General features: G+C 35.2%; 1 protein-coding gene and 1 long non-coding RNA gene across 4 annotated transcripts; both read right to left on the minus strand.

Annotated features, from left to right (window-relative positions):
• Nucleotides 1–3,227: 3,227 nt before the first annotated feature.
• Nucleotides 3,228–4,382, minus strand: LOC148877183 (uncharacterized). Of its 2 annotated transcripts, none has more exons than XR_016105073.1 (3): nt 4,098–4,382; nt 3,583–3,991; nt 3,228–3,493 (listed from the first exon to the last, which is right to left on the minus strand). It is a non-coding gene; the product is annotated as an uncharacterized LOC148877183 (long non-coding RNA). The 2 variants fall into 2 exon arrangements; XR_016105074.1 differs by having other exon boundaries at nt 3,228–3,513; nt 4,098–4,365.
• Nucleotides 4,383–12,067: 7,685 nt separating this feature from the next.
• Nucleotides 12,068–13,935, minus strand: LOC148877184 (uncharacterized). 2 transcript variants are annotated; one of them, XM_088982405.1, is made up of 4 exons: nt 13,091–13,935; nt 12,813–12,998; nt 12,380–12,690; nt 12,068–12,277 (listed from the first exon to the last, which is right to left on the minus strand). In XM_088982405.1, the coding sequence occupies exons 1-3, from the start codon at nt 13,580–13,582 to the stop codon at nt 12,406–12,408; spliced, it is 963 nt and encodes a 320-aa protein (XP_088838531.1). In that variant the 5' UTR covers nt 13,583–13,935; the 3' UTR covers nt 12,068–12,277; nt 12,380–12,405. The 2 variants fall into 2 exon arrangements, with proteins under 2 accessions (XP_088838531.1, XP_088838526.1); XM_088982400.1 differs by having other exon boundaries at nt 12,068–12,260; nt 13,091–13,925.
• Between the last annotated feature and the right edge of the window lie 4,508 nt (nt 13,936–18,443).

The following is an 18,443-nucleotide window of genomic DNA, read 5'->3' on the forward strand; positions in this document are numbered from 1 at the left end:
TCTTTCTAAATAAGCTATAGCCAGTTCTCATTTTGATGTTGTGTCTTGATTCAAGACTTGTGACACTACTACCTCTTTTAAAACCTTTGTTTCTACCTCCTTTCTTATCCTTCACTGTCCATCCTTAACTTCTCCAATAAGATCAACTATGTAATATAATAAAACTGATATTTGACAACTTCTGCTGAGATGTTCTCGTATTCTTGATAAATATACAAGAAATTGGATTCTTGATAATGAAGTTTGATTAATCTACTTTTCATTGGGTTGATACTTGATAGGTTGGAAAATTACTTGGCAGAATCTTTACCCAAGAAAAGAGAAACAATGAATTATTTATTTTGAGCTAAGTTGTAATGAAAGACATAAACAAAGTTTAAAATTTATATATATGAAAATCTAGAAAGGGGGTGCTAGGCACCATGTATATATTTCTATTAAATTTATAAAATTTTAATTGCTACCTATAAAAAAACACGTAAAATGGTATGACTGTATTATTTAACAAATTATGCTATACAAAATTTATACATGTTAGAAATTTAATTAAATTTACCAAGACAAGTTGAGAAATGACATTTATGCTCAATTTAGAAAGAGTGTAAATACAAAAATGTAATGTGTGAAACCTTGTCTACTGCAATTTTTAAATCTTGTATTTGTTTTTGTACTTTTTTGAAATTGAGCCTAGAGTACAAATACAAATATATACAACACAATACTATATATTTGGTATTTCTAAATCTTGTATTTATACTATACATATTTGTGTTTGCACTCTTTCCAAATTGAGACCCTTTTCAAATGAAGCCTTGATTCAAAAAGTAGATACAAAAATACGAAAAAAAGCATAATTAAATAGAATATCAATGCTTGTATCCATATATGTTATTTTAGAAAACGGAGTCATATCCCTTTTTTTTTTTCATATTTGTACCTGTAAGTCTCTAAATCTATAATAGGGTACAAATACAAATACAAATATGTATAGTGCAGAACATTGTATTTTTCTAAACTTGTATTTTCACTGCTTCCAAATTAAGATTTGGGTCCTTTGTTTTTGGTGGTTTCTGATTTCTTTTCCTACTTCCATGCTTTGCTTTTTGTATTTATCTTAAAATATTTACTGCCAAGTTTTTTCTGATTATGGAATTGAGTATGAACAATTAGGAATTTGATGCAAGTCCGTAAAGAACGAACGAGATTTTGAGATTATGAATATGTTAACCAAGTATTTATAAGTAGTATTTTTGCAAAGGGAATCTATGATACCGAAAGCAGTTCAGATCAGGTAAACACAGCATTGTAAGCATGTTTAATTGGCAATTGAATTTTATTTTATTTAAATCCACTTCTGACAGTTTGCTTACTTTTGTTGTGACTATTAGATCCGATGCCTACCAAAATAGCTTTGGCCAATCAAAGCACATATGTTGTTGAGATGAGGTAGATGAGCAAAAAATAAAATATATTGTTTCTTGTGGATGAACTGTGTAGGATAAATCGATGAGAATTCAATGACCTACAAGAAGCGAAGTCAGAGGCCTTGAGGTGATTCCCCTAAAGAAGCATTCCGACACTTAAATGAATAAGAATAGAGGAGGTAAGACAGGCCGAACTGGTCTTAACCGAGTAGAACTAAAGAGCAAAAGAGCGAGATCTATAATGCTGGGAGAGTGGAATAAGAGGAAGGGCTCCTGCGGAGTTCCCTTAAATACTTGGGGGATTACCGTAGTGCACCACACTTCACGGGACATGTGGCATATGCTGGGGCATCCTCCACCCGAGGTTTTAGGACGATTCTACGCTCACCATTGTGGCCTGTGGCCTGTGGGCGGTTGTAGAGGATCTATTGTTCTACCATGTGCCCCACTTTGTTTGGGGTCTTTGATCATTTTCATGGTCACCACCTTTGTCATATATTGACCCTTCGAACTATCGACGTGGTCGAACCAATGGTGCGATACTTCACCATGTCAGCTCTGATGTAGTAGGTCGATTATGCCAGATTCCAGAGTACAATTTCATCACCCACCCCCCAATGCCATAGCCGAGGAGGGTGGTGTTTAGCCACGGTCTAGAAGACAAGTCCTTGGTGTGCTTTGCTTTGGAATTCAGTTGCGATTTTGGGCCTTGGTTTGAACCAATCAACCTGCAGTTGGACTTGGTTCGATGCAATGAAAATGAAATGACTAGATTTGTAGTCCGTCCATTTGAATTTCAAAATTTGAATTTTAACACATCCGGTCTGTCATCATTATCTCAAACCAGGTTCGACCATGGGCCGATTGGATTAACTAAGGCCTGACATCACAATTGAGTTCTGCAGTCGAGAACATTAAGTATATGTTTGGCATCGATGCTGCAGTTGCAACATGTTTTCTGAGAAAATGGTGCTGCTACACCCCTTTTTGTTTGGAATAGTTGCTGCCAAGTAGGACATTTTCTGGAGTAACAATTTTTTCTGTTTGGTACCATTGCTCCAGGAAACGTTTTCAGACAAGTACCCATTATCTAGTGCCACATCACTGTCATGTTGGCAGCAACGAGGTGCAGCTCCAGGAAACGTCAAATTTGGCGTTACTCCAAGCCATTGCTTCCCGATTTCCGATGTATGATTTAGAGCATCGTTTTTATGGAAAAATGATTCCAAACAAATGCCCGTTTCCTGGAGCCCCACTTTTTCTGATGTGGCACCGTTGCTCCAGGAAATGACAGCGATGCCAAACAGCCCCTAAAGACTCGTCTTCTAGACCATGGCTGGGGGCTGGTGATGGGGCCATACTCTAGCATGATCAACCTTCCGCGTCGAAGCTAATGTGGTGAAGTGTCCCACCACAAATTCAACCACCTATATCATAGTGGTGGTGGCCATGAGAGGATGAGAGGATTTTGGTAGCATGAACCAAAAGGGGTGTGTTAGAACAATGGGTCCTCTACAATTGCCCATGATGGAGAGCGTGGAACCACTTTGGAACCTTGGTGGAGGTGGTCAAATTTTAGTAGCGTGAACCACACCACACCTACATGAGCGTTCTGCAAGATGTAGTATGATTTAGGTCATAGCGTGTATTTTGATTCTGTGTATCTCATATAAATAATGTGAGGTGACTTGAAGAGTAAATCAAGAAAATCAATAATATGAATATGAGGTGAGCATGTAAATTGAAAAAGGCTTTTACAAAGTTACTTTCATTAGTATCAGCTATATGTTAGAAACAAACTTTTAAACCCTTCCGCCGGTTCTCGCACATTTGCTTCTCACCTTGCATGGTACCCGTTCAGCGTCTCACCCTGGGTTTTGTCCGTTGGAGAGATTATTTTCTCTCATTAACAACATCTTCTGATTGTTTCCTCCTCGGAGTCCTATTTTTCTTGTGAGAAATATTCAATTGAGGGAACAGTTCGAAATTCTTTTTTGCCACATACGATGGGTCTCAGCAAGTGTGGTATGGTTGTTGTCTGCAGCAACAAAAAACGACGATGTGCGATTCTGGACGTTCAGGCCAATTTCTGGTTATTAGGGAACAACATTTAGGCCAAATGAACTAAAAAAAGAGATGAAAAACGAAGCAAACGTACCGAGGAATCTAGAATTGCTTTCGGTACCCAACGATCTCGCCTCCCCTACGAGAGATCTCCCAAGGGATGGATCTAGAGAAGAAGTTAGCGGCGGCGGTTAGGTTGATGAGGTTGCGAAACTGGCTGGCGTCAGGTGACAAAATGCCGAAGAGGTTCATGTTGGAGAGATCAAGAGAAACAACTCGATTGAAGGAGTTGCAGGAGACACCGGTCCATGTGCAATGGCTGGTGGAGAGATTCCAATTCGGAAGGGAAGCTTGGGGGTCATCAGCTTCGTCTTCGCCGGAGCCTCTGCTTAAGAAGAGCAAAGACCAGGAGCAGCAGATGGGTTTGCCTCTTTCAGCCAAGTTATCGTGGATGTGCTCCTCCACGAAACGAGATAACCATTCGAGGCTCGCCAAACATCTGTCTGAAATGAGTTCCTTCAAGAAGTTAAAATTTTTATGCAGAAAAACGGAAAGAAAAGAGAGAAAGTAAGAAATATTATCGGTTATTTTAACGGGGAAACAGCTTACCGGAACGCTGAGTTCACTGCTGGGAACAGACCCAAAATCGTCTTTCACAGAAAAAGCGACAGAGTTGCAGTTATCATTTTCCCCTTGTTCTTGAGAAGAAATAGAGGCACAATCCTTCTCTTCTTCTTCTTTTTCTACTTCCTCAAAAAGCCCTCATCCAACATCCTCGTTAGAAAAGTCAAAAAAGTCGTCCACAAAAAAAATCATCCCTGCAACACCGGTTGGATATCAAGTAGATATGGTTGGGCTTACAGCCACCTCTGCCTCCGTAACCCCCGCCGCTACAGCTATCAAGTAGATATGTCACGTGTCTATAAATTTCGACTATTAACATAAGGGTAGAATAAAGATACCTTAAGAGATTTACCCTTTTTTTCTGTTAATTAGATTTTCCTCAGTTTTTTTACTTTTTTGGAATGTTGGGTTTTAATTTGTGGTTCACAAATTCAGTTCGGCTTACCAGCATTATTTAACTTGCATTGTTAAGGTGTATCAGAGTCTTGATGTGCATAGAAGTAAATAAAATTAGTTGTAAGGATTAAAATTCTGAATTACGGATTAATTAGTATGACGAACAGATAGCAAACTCAAAAATAATTGAGAAATATGTGAATTATAAAGTAAATAATAAAAATAAAAATGACACCAGATTTGTCAAAGAGACTTACATCCACGAGGGATGGAGAACTTATTTTATTTATGTCCTTGATGAGAATACTACAAACTGGCCATCTTAATAGTGTCGAGATGCTTTTGACAAAGCTTAGACGCAATCCATGGCATAGGCGGCAAAGGCAAGGAAACCAGTAGATAACAACATCAATTGAAGTATTACAGAAGTTCAAACTTCTCTAAATTGCAGACTTGTATAAGTTGCAGAGTTCTCTGAATATGCAGACTGCTCGAATGAACGATTTCTGAAATTCAGATCTCTGGGTTGCAGATTGCAAAACCTCTTTGTGTAAGTGCTCTCTAATGCTCACTACCCACGTTCTATGGAAGCTCCCTTTTATAGTGAAGAAAATGGGAACGTGGTCCCTAAATTTCAGCAAGATGGTGGAGCAGTTTAGTAGAGTAATTTGTGACTGTTGAATTAATCAGCCACACCAAACGTCAACATTTCAGTAAAAGCAATTAGAAATCTGATTTTCTTCACTATTTCTAGTTTATGCATTTTAGCTATAACTACATCATAGAAAAAGAAAACAAAAGTAGTGTCTTCAGAATTTGGTTTTCCAAGCTCATTACATTTGAGGATGTAGATTAGATGTTTCTTAAAAGTTCGACCCAAGACATATAAGAACATATAACATCTGTTAGAATGGTTAAAATAAACAAAATCCTGTCTGTTGGAGCTTTGTTCAGGAACGAAACACAGAGCTTTATTGTTTGTTAGACGTTATCCAACAGACCACTGTTGGAGCTTTGTTTAGGCATGAAACATGGTAAAAGAAAACATAGTTGGACCCAACTCCAAGACATATAAGAACATATAAGTACAGAGGAAGGATAAAACACAGCCAAACAAAACACAGTCCAACGGGTAAGAGTAGATATTTGAGCTAACCGGTCCAACAAACATAGATCATTTGAAGCTAGTTGTAAAATCAAATGAAAATAAAACTCAAGATAAACCAAGGAAGAACAGGGGCAACTACTTCCCTCCATGAGAACGGCAATGGAAGTGAGAACCTGCAGGACGATAATGGAGGTTGTCGAGTGGGGAGAAATGACAACAAAGAATGGTAATGGAAGGCTCTCGTCTCGGTAAGAGCAGTGGGAAGAAGTAGAGGTGTAAATTGGGCCATGCCATCTGTCGCACCGCATGACAATCCGTGGGCTGTGCCAGGGCCGGCACGATTGAGTGGACCATGGTGGGCCTGGGGTTTTAGGTTCGCGGGCCGGGCTAGCACGGCATGACCCAACACAACTCATATATATTATTTATATATATAATATAATATATTATATAAATTATAATAATATAATAATATATAGTATATAATATATTAGTAAAATAAAACCATATAAATTAGTAATATATATATAAAATATATATATATATATATATTTTTTCAGTTTTATTATACTAATTTATTTAATTATTGTATATATAAGCAATTGTATACATCAAAATTCATATAAAATTAAAATTTTAAGTTTCTTTTCATTTTTTTAAATAAATACCTTTGGCCCGATTTACAACCCAGCCAGGCCCAAGGCTTGGCCCATGAACCAGCCCAGCCTAGGCCCATATGGGCTTAGACCGTGGGTTGTGCCAGACTGACCCCCAAGTTATACCAGGGAAGGGCGACACGACCCGTTTTACACCTCTAGGGAGAACCAAAATAGTGGTAGTGGGCTAGTTGCAACAGTAAAAAATTTAGGGCTTTAGATAGATGTGATGTATCGAAATGGATTATGGCCCTATAGTCCCTATAGCATGGTTGAGACCACAAGATTGACCTATGATTGAGAAATTGGGCGTGGTGTGGTTGAGAACACGAGATATTGTGTTTCGAACCACACCGCACATATACCAAATGCATCAAAGGTGGTGTGGTGTGTTTCGAAACCCACTATCTCGTGGCCTATCACACTACCAAACGCCACCTAGATTTTCCTTTTTTAAGGGTGTTGTGAGCTTTGAAATCGCTTACATATGATTTTGAAAAATGTTACAACTTGCCTTATGTGCTAAAATATCATATATTTAATGATTATGGTGCAAGGTGCTAACCAACTGGTTGGTAAGGTCTCATATTGGTTGTAATGGAGACTTAGGATCGAATCCCACTGGCTGCTGCACCTGGGTTGGGGTATTGGCTACCCTTTGTATAGCCCTTCAAAAGAAATAAAAAAAAAACAAAAAAAAAAGATGATTATGGTATATAATATATAAATTTGATGATTATGGTATATAATGTAATACATGGTTGAAATATTCTATTTGATAATTTGCTAAACAATAGATTCACACCATAACACAGGAGACCTCATAAAGTGCTGTATTACTCAAATTATGTGATTTCAACCATAGGAGAACAGTGGGGCCCATTGAATTCAAACACACCAGAGGTTGTACTGTTGTAGAGACCAAGGGGTGTCAATTGGACCGGATTTGGTCCAATCCGATCCAGTTTAGTGTGACTCCATTATAAATGGACCAGGTCCAATCCAATCCAATGAATATTATGGACCATTTTGGACCAATCCAATTCAATGTTTGGACCATCCAATCTATTCATATTCATTCTGAATTAGATTGGTTTCAACTCAAAACCGGTCCATTGACAGATATATTCTATCTTAAATCAATGAACCGGATTTGATTTAATCCAACCCAATCCAATATAAATTTGTTACGGGCAGATCAGGTCCAATCCAATATGTCTTATTGGTCCGTCCAATCCGTCCAAATTAATTTTGGACTGAACGGGATCCAATCCAAAACTGGTTAATTGACACCCTTACCAACCACAATACCATGGGTAGAGCCAGGGGGCGGTGGAGTGGAGCCATAGCCCCCCACTATCCCTTCTCAAAAATCCCCAAAATCCTCCACCTATATCTCACATTCTAACTTATATTTTGGCCCACTCATGTTTATTTACTTTTACCCTCCTAATTTTATTAGCGTTTATACCCCTTAGGCTCAGTTTTTATTTTGTTTTAAAATATAAAAAGGTAATCATTGTCTATTTTGATTAAATCAATAAAGTTGTACATTATTAGAGAGCAAGAAAGAGCTTTTGGATTTTCCAAAGCCTCTTATTTTAATGTATGTTATTATTACATTTAAAAAAAACATTTAAGAGAGAGAGTGAGAGAGAATAGTAATACAAAAGAATAGAGTAAAATATTAATAAATCAAACAATATAAGTAGGTTGAGTTTAAACAATCAAACATAAAACAACAAAAATAAAAACATTATTTTAAAAAATTATTAATTTAAAAATTCACTAAACTTTCACTTAAAACTAATAAATATTAACAAAACTTAGTAAAAACTAAAAACACTTCAATTCTACTTAAAACTTAATAAACACTATAAAAATAACACATTTAAATACAAAAAATATTAATTGCTAGTTTTAAAAATATTATGATTTAAACATGGGTTTGATATATTGCAAATAGAACCTATGTTCTAATGTTATATTTTGTTTGTATTAATGCATTTTAATTAATTAATTTAATAATATTATTAAAATTAATAATTTTTATGAGTTGAGACCTTTACTATGCATAGTGCCTATATTGACCCATTTTAATTAATGTAGAACCCATTTTATCACTCAGACAAAGAAGACAAGTTAAACGGGTCTATATTGACCCATTTTAATGAATGTTATCATATCTCTCCTTTGAGATAAGCTATTTATCTATTTTCGTTTTTTTATTTTCCTATTTTCTATTATTTTAAAATATAAAAATTAATCATTGTCTATCTTGATTGCATAAATAAAGTTGCACACTATTAAAGAGTGGGAAAGAGAGACCTTTGGGTTTTCCAAGGCCTCTTATTTTAATGCATGTCATTATTACATTTAAAAAAACATTCAAGAGAGAGAGATAGAGAGAGAGAGAATAGTAATGCAACATAATAAAGTAAAATATTAATAAATCAAATAATATAAATAGGTTGAGGTTAAACAATCAAACATAAAACAACAACAACAAAAACATAATTTAAAAAAAAGTTATTAATTTAAAAATCCACTAAACTTTCACTTAAAACTAATAAACACTAATAAAAATGATAAATTTAAATACAAAAAATATTATTTGATAGTTTTAATAATATTATGATTTAAAAATGGGTTTGATATATTGCAAATGGAACCCATGTTCTAATGTTTTATTTTGTTTGTATTAATGCATTTTAATTAATTAATTAATTAATATTATTATTAAAATTAATAATTTTTATGAGTTGAGACATTTACTATGCATAGTGCCTATATTGACCCATTTTATCACTCAGACAAATAAGACAAGTTAAATGGGTCTATATTGACCCATTCTTGTAAACAGTTCCAGTTTATCTATATAATAAATATATAAAATAATAATAATAATAATAGTAACTATTAAAAGTTAAGAAACTAATAAAGATTAGAGGTTCATAAATTAAAAAAACTAAAATACATTTTAATTCTATTTGAAAATAAGTAATATTAATAAGATAGTTAAAAATAACAATAAAAAGTTAGGATAATTTAAAATTAATAATAAAAGTAAACAATTATGAAAAATAATAAAATTAAACCATTTGCATTCCATATAAAAATTATAAAAATTAATTATGCCATATGACTCCTACATAGGGAAGACCATTTATAACTTAGCCCAACATTGGGCTCAAGAAAATAATGCAGGTAGTAGGGTTGTAAAATTAATAAAATTAATAAATTAATAAAAATTATTGTTTAGATGATAATTAAAATTAATAATAATAAGTATTAAATCATTTATAACTTAGCCTAACCTGATTAGATCTATAAATTTCCATGCTCAAGCAACTATTTTTTTTGAGTTAGGTCTATCTCAAAGATACACCAAGCCCACACATAATGTGGGTAGTAGGGCTATAAATGGATCAAATTCAAATCAAATACAACTACATTCACATCAACATCTGATTATGAAATTTTTAGATTTGTATCGACATCTTATTATTATTATGTTGGACTTTGAATTTTAAAGTATAAATAGATATATTAATATCTATGCGTATACTATAATTATACTACATATACAAAATAATAGTTTTTTATTAGACATGGGTTTTAATCAAATTGGGTGTGGGGTTAAATCCACATCCGATTGAATTATTAAGTAGATGCAAGTTCTAACATCTAAATTTAGGACACTTGGATTCAAAGTCTAATTAAGTATCAAACTTTCGAAGTCCAATGATAATCCTAGCATATGGGGTCCAAACTAAACAAACATAGTAAAGCTCAACATGGAAGTTATATGCACGTATGGTAAATATTATTATACAATATTTAGATTACGAATTTATATTAATATATAGAAATATAAAAAAATATATATTTTTAATTTGTAACAAAATCATAGTTTTATAATTAACACGGGCAAGCCTGTAGGCTCAGACAAATATTATTACACTTAAGGTGTGGGTCAGGCTTGGCCAAACAGCCTTAAAAACTACTAATGCACTATCAAAATTTAGCTTGAGATATTTAAATTTTTTGGTTCATTGTGCTACACAATGGGGGTAGCCAATCCATAGCTACTTTAGTTTCAATATTATCTAAAAATAGTTAAAAAAACCCCAAAAATAATGTATGCATGGGTTGTACTTGGTTTGGTTCAGTCCAATTATGAATATTACGATGCATGCAACTTGGGTGGGTTGGGTCAAGATGAGGATAATCCAAGTCTAATACAAAGACTCAAACCTTAAGTTTGGAGTTAGATTAATTTAATTATGACTAAAACAGATAACTATAGATTAATTTAATTATGACTATAGCCAAATTATATATATTTATTGGTATTTGAGTATTTTAAAATTTACAAACAATTAAAATATGTAATTATTAATAAAGTAAAATAAATAAAAAAGAACACTAACAAATAATATGGAAAATAATTAACAATAATATATTTTTTTGTTAAAAATATTAATATAATTAATTTAAACTAATAAGTTACTAAATTAGTAAAACATTTTTGTAACAAATTAAAGATTTAATTATTTTAAACAATATTGTATTCTTTCATTAATTATAAGTTTTAGTTATTTCACATGATAAATTTCGTACATTCAACGAGTCCCGCTAGTTATTAATGTACAACTGAATGCGATGACCTCTGTGAGGAGCAATTTTGAATTTCCATTACGAGTGAGCAAAAAACCGAAAAACTGAATCGACCAAAATCGAACAGAAAAATTGGTTAATCGAATCGGTCGTTTTGATTTCAATTCGGTGTTTTTAAAAAATGATTTCAATTAATCAATATAAAAAACCGACCGGTATACATATATTTCTATATATTATATATATTATAAATTAATAAATATACATTATATAAATAAATAAATATATTTATAGTATATAATATATTATATATTATTTATTATTTAAAATATAATATTTTATATATACTTATAATTTTTTATTATATATTTATATATTTTTATAATATATTATAAAAATTAAAATACCGAAAAACCAATGAATGGAATTAACGGTTAACCAAACTGGTTGACTGATTATCTGGATTCGATTCGGTTCCGGTTACCGGTTTTCCAAAAACCGATAAAATCGGTTCGGTTCTAAAAATGCCCAACCCCTAATTCCCATTTTAGGGCCAATGATGAGGAATACAGAACACGGTTTACAATCTCAAGTATGGACCACACGTGGCCGTATATTTGATTGTTCCAATAGCAACTGTAGCCACGTGGCCTTGTTCTGAGAGAAATTTTGAAGCGGGAAAAGAAACGGCAAAGTGCTGGCCGGGCATCGGAAAGGAACGTGGGCAACGGAGACTGTGGGTCCTGGTGTTCCCTCACCCTCAGTGTCGACTCTCAGTCTCTCAGCCATCACTAATTGAGACTTGAGAGGTGGGAATAGGATCAGGGAGCAAGTCAACCGTCGATGGAGGAAAGAATATATATCCACTTCTCTCAAGTCTCAATACAAAAAAGAGAAAGTGAAAAAGAAGAATACACTTTCGAGTTTTTGATCTGATCTCAATTTCTTCCTGTAACAAACTTCCACCTACATCTACTACGCATTTTCTATATATTTTTTGCCTCGGAGAAAGCAAGCAACCGATAATTCAGACTTCAGAGTAATGACGATAAGCAAATAATTTTAGTATTTTAATCACTACATTGTTTCTCTAAATATGAATTTACAGAGAAAGTTAACAAAAACAATCGATTACACAGAATCTCTACTACCAATAAACTATGAGGGATCGTGGATTGATGGAGATAAAACAAAACTCCAATATATAGAACGAGACCAGTGACCAGTTATTTTATTGTATTTTTAATTAATAACATTAAATAATCAACAACAACAAAGAAAAAATGTCACTACCACCGGAAACCAGTTAATACCCAGCTGTCTTCCGGGCAACCAAAGCCACGTCATCGACCGTCTAGCTGTCTCCACCTTTCCAAAGAAATTCCCTGAATTTAACGAAGGTAAAAAAAAAAAAAAAAAACTGAACAAATTTAAAAGTGTAAATAAATATCTCCCGAATCCTGTCTCCGTGATGAATCTGATTTTACCTAGCACTCTTCGCAGATCTTGCTTTTTAACTGTATGTGCACGAATTCTTCAGAGAAATGGGGACGTTGAGCTTCTTAGGATCAAGAACCACGGAGCACTCGATCGTCTTATGAAACTTTGGTTTGACCAGTTTTCCCAGGACGTATGCCCTCGATCGAAGCATGAAACTCAGTTTCAAAGGCACCGGCACCGTTAAGGTGCCTGTCGAACTGCTCAAACCCTCCCCACTTCCGTACAGAGGGATTTTGTTCCCCATCACTACTACCGTCATTGTTCTTTGGCTCTTCCTCGACTGATAGAATTTCTTTATCTGCAATGTCATCCCAAGGAGGGAAGGAAATAAAAGGTTAAAACCACCACAGAGACGGAGTTTGATTGATTCATCTTTATTTTCTCAGAGAAACGTAACATGAGATGGGTTTTGTTGCTTACGGTGCCACTGGCCACACTTAGTTGAGAGTAGGAGAGATCAACAGGTGTTGACGTTACATGTACTCCGAAAAACGTAGCAGTATTACGAAAAACTAGCTTTACAGTGGAATTGAGGGAGACCATATCGGTCGCCACTCCGGTAGCATCCGTACCTGATTGAATCACGATTTGCTCAAATGTAATGCTCTGCGAATTAAAAATTCATTTCAGAGAAGAGAAATAAGGAAAAGAAAAGGGAAAGATGGGTTTTTGATTAACAAACAATAATTCAATTATACCTTCATGGTGATTGTAGGCTTCTGAGGTCGACTGGCTCCCCACAAGATTAAGGAAAAGAGAGAGAAAAGTAAGATGAAGCCAAGAACGAAAGCGAGGTAATAACAGCGACGAGGTAGACTCCTTTCGGCTGTCTCATCTTCCAGAAGTCCCTCCTCTTCAATCACGGCGCATTCCTTCCATGGCTTCTGTCCCTTGCGGTGGGGACCCCCTCGAGATCCATCGTTGGGCGTGATCTTGTGTGAGCCAGGCTTGAGGGATCCGGAGAACCGGCTGCTGGAGGATTCACGGGAATGGCGACCAACGGAGGAATGGGAGTGGGGGGGTGAGCCCATGGGGCTGAGTACCGGAGTCGAATGGAAAGATGTTGTTGTCTTCTCGCCATCGTGGGAGTCTCGCGATGGGCTCTGCACGTAGTAGACGGGCCTCCGAGGGGATCTCGTCGGAGAAGATGGGGCGAGACTCGTCACCTCTGAATCTGTCTTGGCGTGCATTTTCTTTCCAGATCTTCCCTTCGCCCAACTCGGAAGCTAGCTAACTAGGACCCCAAAAATGAGAGAGAGAGAGAGAGAGAGAGAGAGAGAGAGAGAGAGAATGCAAAGCTCCAAACAGGATGATTCCTCTGCTTGCAGTTCTTCCCAATTTGATATAAATTATTCTATAAATGTGAAGCGGAAAGGAAGAAGGCATTCCAGTTTCTGGCTCGTGTGAGTAAGACTGAAATACCCCTTCATTATCCTGATTATCAGATGGACAAAATACGGATTAAGACATAAATCCCACAGCTACTTGGGTCAGTTTCGATTAGTCAACACCTTTAATGTGTACATTTATATTGCTTCTGGGTTAGAATTAGTGCATCCATCCAAATAATTTATATTGATTTGGTGGAGAGAGAGAGAGAGAGAGAGGATGGCAATTGGCAAACCGGCAATGAGTCAATGAATAATGGGAAGGTCTGAGTCTGACCGGCAAAGGAAGGGATGGAGGTACCAGGTGTCAGGTGTGGGTCACTGTCTCAAATCCAAGTTCTGCTGATGCTTTATAATAATAGAGTAGGGTTACGGGTCAGCGCCTCAGCGCCTCAGCGGTGCTGTCAGCCGGTGAATTATTTTTAATTTTTATTTTTTGTAAAGAGAGGTGAAACACATTGCCACATTCTATTCGATTAAATTTAATTAAATAAGCAGGGAAACATGTCTGCTAGTGCTTGGATTTGGGAAGAAGGGCAAGAAGATTTGTGTAGAGAAGAGAAGAGAGAGAGAACCGTCGTGGGTTCCACGCTGAACATGTGAACAGTGAACCCATGTGGATTACGGACGGGAAGTCGCCACGAAAGTCCTCTTTCAGCTCCACCCCTCTGATCGGGCACCAACCAAACACCCTCAAAAAAAAAAAAAAAAAGTTGCCTTGTTTTTGTCAATGTACACGTTGTCTGCGTAGACAAGGTCCCAGTTTAGTCGGGGGTCTTCTCTCAAAACTCACTCCAACTATGATACCCAAGAAGGATGATACCTAAAAAAGGAAGATCTGCGGTTATCGTACCCTTCCGGCCAGTATTGCATCTGATACATTTTTCTTTACCCAGTAAAACTTCGCTGTTGGAATCGTACATGGTGGGTGGGGCTGTTTACAAACAATGCCAAATGGATCAAATCAGCTGTACCCAATTCGATTTGGTCAGTTTTTCTTCATTATTCGATGGGTTTTAGGTTGTAAAGAGGGATAAATCGATAATTTGGTTTGGTTTCAATTTTCATAGGTAAAAACTGAAATCAAATCAAATTAATTAGTTAGTTTTTGATTTCTTAGTCTTTCCCTAATTAGGTAATCCTTATCCTAATTTATTCTTTCTAGTTAGTTAGTTATTTATTTTTAATATTAAAGAACAATAAAATATTAGTTATATGAGAATTATTTTTGACTTGGGATTATTTTTCTTTTCTGAGTAGAAAATTTTACACCAAATATAGGGCTGTTCACAAATAATGCCAAACCGATCAAACCGACCCTTTATGTTTCGGTTGGTTTTGCCTAATGGCATGTCGGTTTCAGTTTTCTCTTTAAGTAACCCGATCAGATCGATCAGTTGAAAAAAAATCTATTAAACTGACCCAAACTTTCCACCTTGCAATTGCCAATTGGGCCAAAAAAACGTAGTCTCTAATTCTATGGATAAATAAGATATATTGAATGGATTGGGCTGGCCCTTGTCGGTTGTCACCTAGGTTTCAGGAGGTTGGCTAAATCAAAATCAATTTGAATGGATTGGATGGAACAATAAAATATATTGAATTAGATCAGTTCAGACTTAATGGTCCAAAGTATTTATTCGATTAAATTGGGCCTGCTCCATCCATTATATTATATTGAATTAATACCCGGTCCATTGGTAGAAGATAAGAATATAAATGTCAATGAACCAGCTTTGGGTTAAATCCAATTTGAACAGATTGGTTGGTCCATACATTGAATTGAACTGGTTTAAAATAGCTTAAAGTATTTATTGGATTTAATTGGACCTGATCCATCTATAATGGATTCATATTGGACCAGATCAAATTGAACCAAGTCTGATCCAATCGACACACTTACTACAAATACAATGATGGAAATTGAGACGTAAGTGAAAGAACATACAAAATTATATAAAATATAAGATTTTAAACTACATATTTGTATTTGTACTCCTTCCAAACTGAGCCTAAAGTTTGGAATTTATGGGTCAGGCTGGAAAATGATCACCCCTAACAGCAACTCAGCAAGGAATCACAAGTAAAGAGTGCCAACTTAAAAAAGTGCGATCTGCATGCATTTTGAGCTCCATCTAGCCTCTCTACATATGCAATAAAATTTTATACAAAAGAAATTTTCCATTTTTAAATGAAATGTGGTTATGAGGCATAGAACAGGCGTATAGGCTAGCAAGCCTGTCACATGCAATATAGATTCCTCATCCCTGGGGCCACTTGATCAACCCAACTGGCTATGTGGTCTTTTATATCATACTAGCAAGTAAGCAAGTAAATCCATACAAGGCATGGGGTTATAAGGAAATTTGGTTAATTTGGATGGGCGAATTGGGGTTTTGACATTAGTTTGAGTCAGTTAGATTCATATTTAGGGTTAACCTTACACCTAGCCCAATCTATTTAATTTACACCCCTATTTCATTAGAGAGAAAGTCAAAAGGGTTAAGAGAGATCTAAGAGGAATGGGAGGATTTCATGGGTGAGAGGAGATATTACAAACTTTGGCTGTTAGGGAGAGAAAGAAATTTTGACATGCTATATTTTTAATAATTTAATTTAAAATATAAATAACCACATGTTTGAGAAAATGAGAGCAAGGCCAAGTTTGCAAGTGCTTATTTGAAAAATAACTGCATAAAGACAATTACTTATTAGAATAAACACTTAAGCATTTAGTGAAAAAACACTTATTTTAAACAGAGGTAATAGGTACTTTTAAAATGGTGTGGCAGGCCAAGATAGGTCAGAATGGAAACAAGCACTTAAAAATAAGGCCAAATTTGTGGTCTTCTCAAATAAGTACTCATTCTCAGAATAACTACACAAGTAAATGCTTATTGACTGGTCCAAACCCAAAATAAGTGCTTATTTAAATAAATACTTATTTTTAAGCACTCCCAAACATAACCCAAAAGGTCCATGTGAACTCTATGGTGAGAAGACCCCTCACCTCTCCTCTTTCCTAATTCTAATATAAATATAAATATTAATTAATATGTATGGATATGAATAAGAACAGGAGAGAGTTGTCGTATTTATCCAAACGCATATAGTTCAACCATCTTTTATTTTTTTTATCGAATTCTTCTAAGATGTTAATTGAACATTAGACATTTCAATCATGAAAAGGAAAATAAAAAAAAAAAACGAACATGTGATCCATAAATGGCATTGGTTTCTATCTTGCGCTGCATTTCAGCTAGCTGGAGGCCTGGAATTGAATAGCTGAATCTTTGTAACTTGGTACTAATCCATCTCATGTTACATGAATACATACATGCACATCTTCTTTCTTATATATATACGGCCAACTTAAAGGAACTAAAAAAAAAGAGTTACATCCAAAGATCAATAATGCATGTAAAATTTGAAATCATGTCCCATGGATTCACTTAGAGAGGAAAAATCAGATGGTTTCTAGATTGATTGGAAACCGTTCTTTCTTTCATACTGTCCTACTCAGTTCTCAAAAAACAAAAAACACATTTCTTGCCTAGTTCAGATGGGGTGGCACAGCGGCCCATTAGTGGAAGTAGCTCTAGCTTGCCCATCACAGGCTGGGCCTGGCCTTTCCAGGTTCCAGACCCCACGTGTTGCATATATCCGTTCTTCCCCATACCCCATATTGTCGGGAGTCTCATGTATTGGACTGCACTTTTATATCACATGCAGAGTCTTAATGTTCAAAAAATCGATATGATATGTTATATATCAGACGTATTGGGCATATTGAGCATATGTATCTTTTGGGTCCTAATACATCTGTTTACGGGTGTTTCAAAACCCCATTCTTTTTTAATAAAAAATACTTTTTTTAATTCTCTAAAAACCAAAATTTGAAAAAAAAAAAAACCATTTCTGTGTATATCTAAGTACCAATACACCTCTGTATATCAGTAGAAACGTATCGATACTTTAAACCAAGATGCAGACTTCCAAATCTCGTCTTCTAACACTGACAATTCTAATGTAGTTGTCCAATACCTCAATAAATAGATAAATAACGAGTGTGAAAGAGTGGTTGGTAAGACTTGCTAATTCAGCTCGATCATACCGACTGCATCATGCAAAGGATTATGATTCTCTAAAATTCATTCGATTTCCAGTTTAGTTTTCAGAAAAGTATGGAAACTTGTTTATCAATTTCCGTATTAAAAAGATTTTGATCAATTACTGGTTGGTGGCCGGGTTTCCATTACAATTAATCTTAAGTTGGAGATCGACAAAAATGGACAGACCCGTCTCTCCACAGTCCACATAGATGACATGGTGATCTCCTTCCATCTATCAATGCATTAAATTATTATCAAAAGAAAACCGGCAACTATATAAATATAAAGGACTGAATGACAAGAGAGGTAGCAACTTGACAAATAGTGAAGAGCTAGGAAATAGTGGGGGAGTGTTTCCAATTCGTAAATTTGGCCAAAACCAAATGCAAGCGTAGAAGAATGAATTATCTTCTTTACAACCTTCATAAGAAATATAAGATAAAGAAGAGCCTGTTTGGCATGTTTTTTCATGTGGTCTGTCAGTAATTTACAAGTCTGGCAGACTGTGATTCAGCATTTTTTTTCGTTTGGTTCATGGTAGATTTAACTAT

Source organism: Nelumbo lutea, chromosome 1 (genome assembly GCF_056320005.1).
Source record: "Nelumbo lutea isolate HS-2025 chromosome 1, American lotus-T2T, whole genome shotgun sequence".
Classification (NCBI taxonomy): Eukaryota; Viridiplantae; Streptophyta; class Magnoliopsida; order Proteales; family Nelumbonaceae; genus Nelumbo; species Nelumbo lutea.

What these genes read in the sequence shown, in the direction of transcription:
- LOC148877184 (XM_088982405.1), bottom strand. Translation starts at nt 13,582, where the DNA reads ATGCACGCCAAGACAGATTCAGAGGTGACGAGTCTCGCCCCATCTTCT. An exon ending in AGCCTACAATCACCATGAAG is followed by an intron (nt 12,999 to 13,090) that starts GTATAATTGAAT and finishes TTTAATTCGCAG; the next exon opens with AGCATTACATTTGAGCAAAT. An exon ending in TAAGTGTGGCCAGTGGCACC is followed by an intron (nt 12,691 to 12,812) that starts GTAAGCAACAAA and finishes ATGACATTGCAG; the next exon opens with ATAAAGAAATTCTATCAGTC.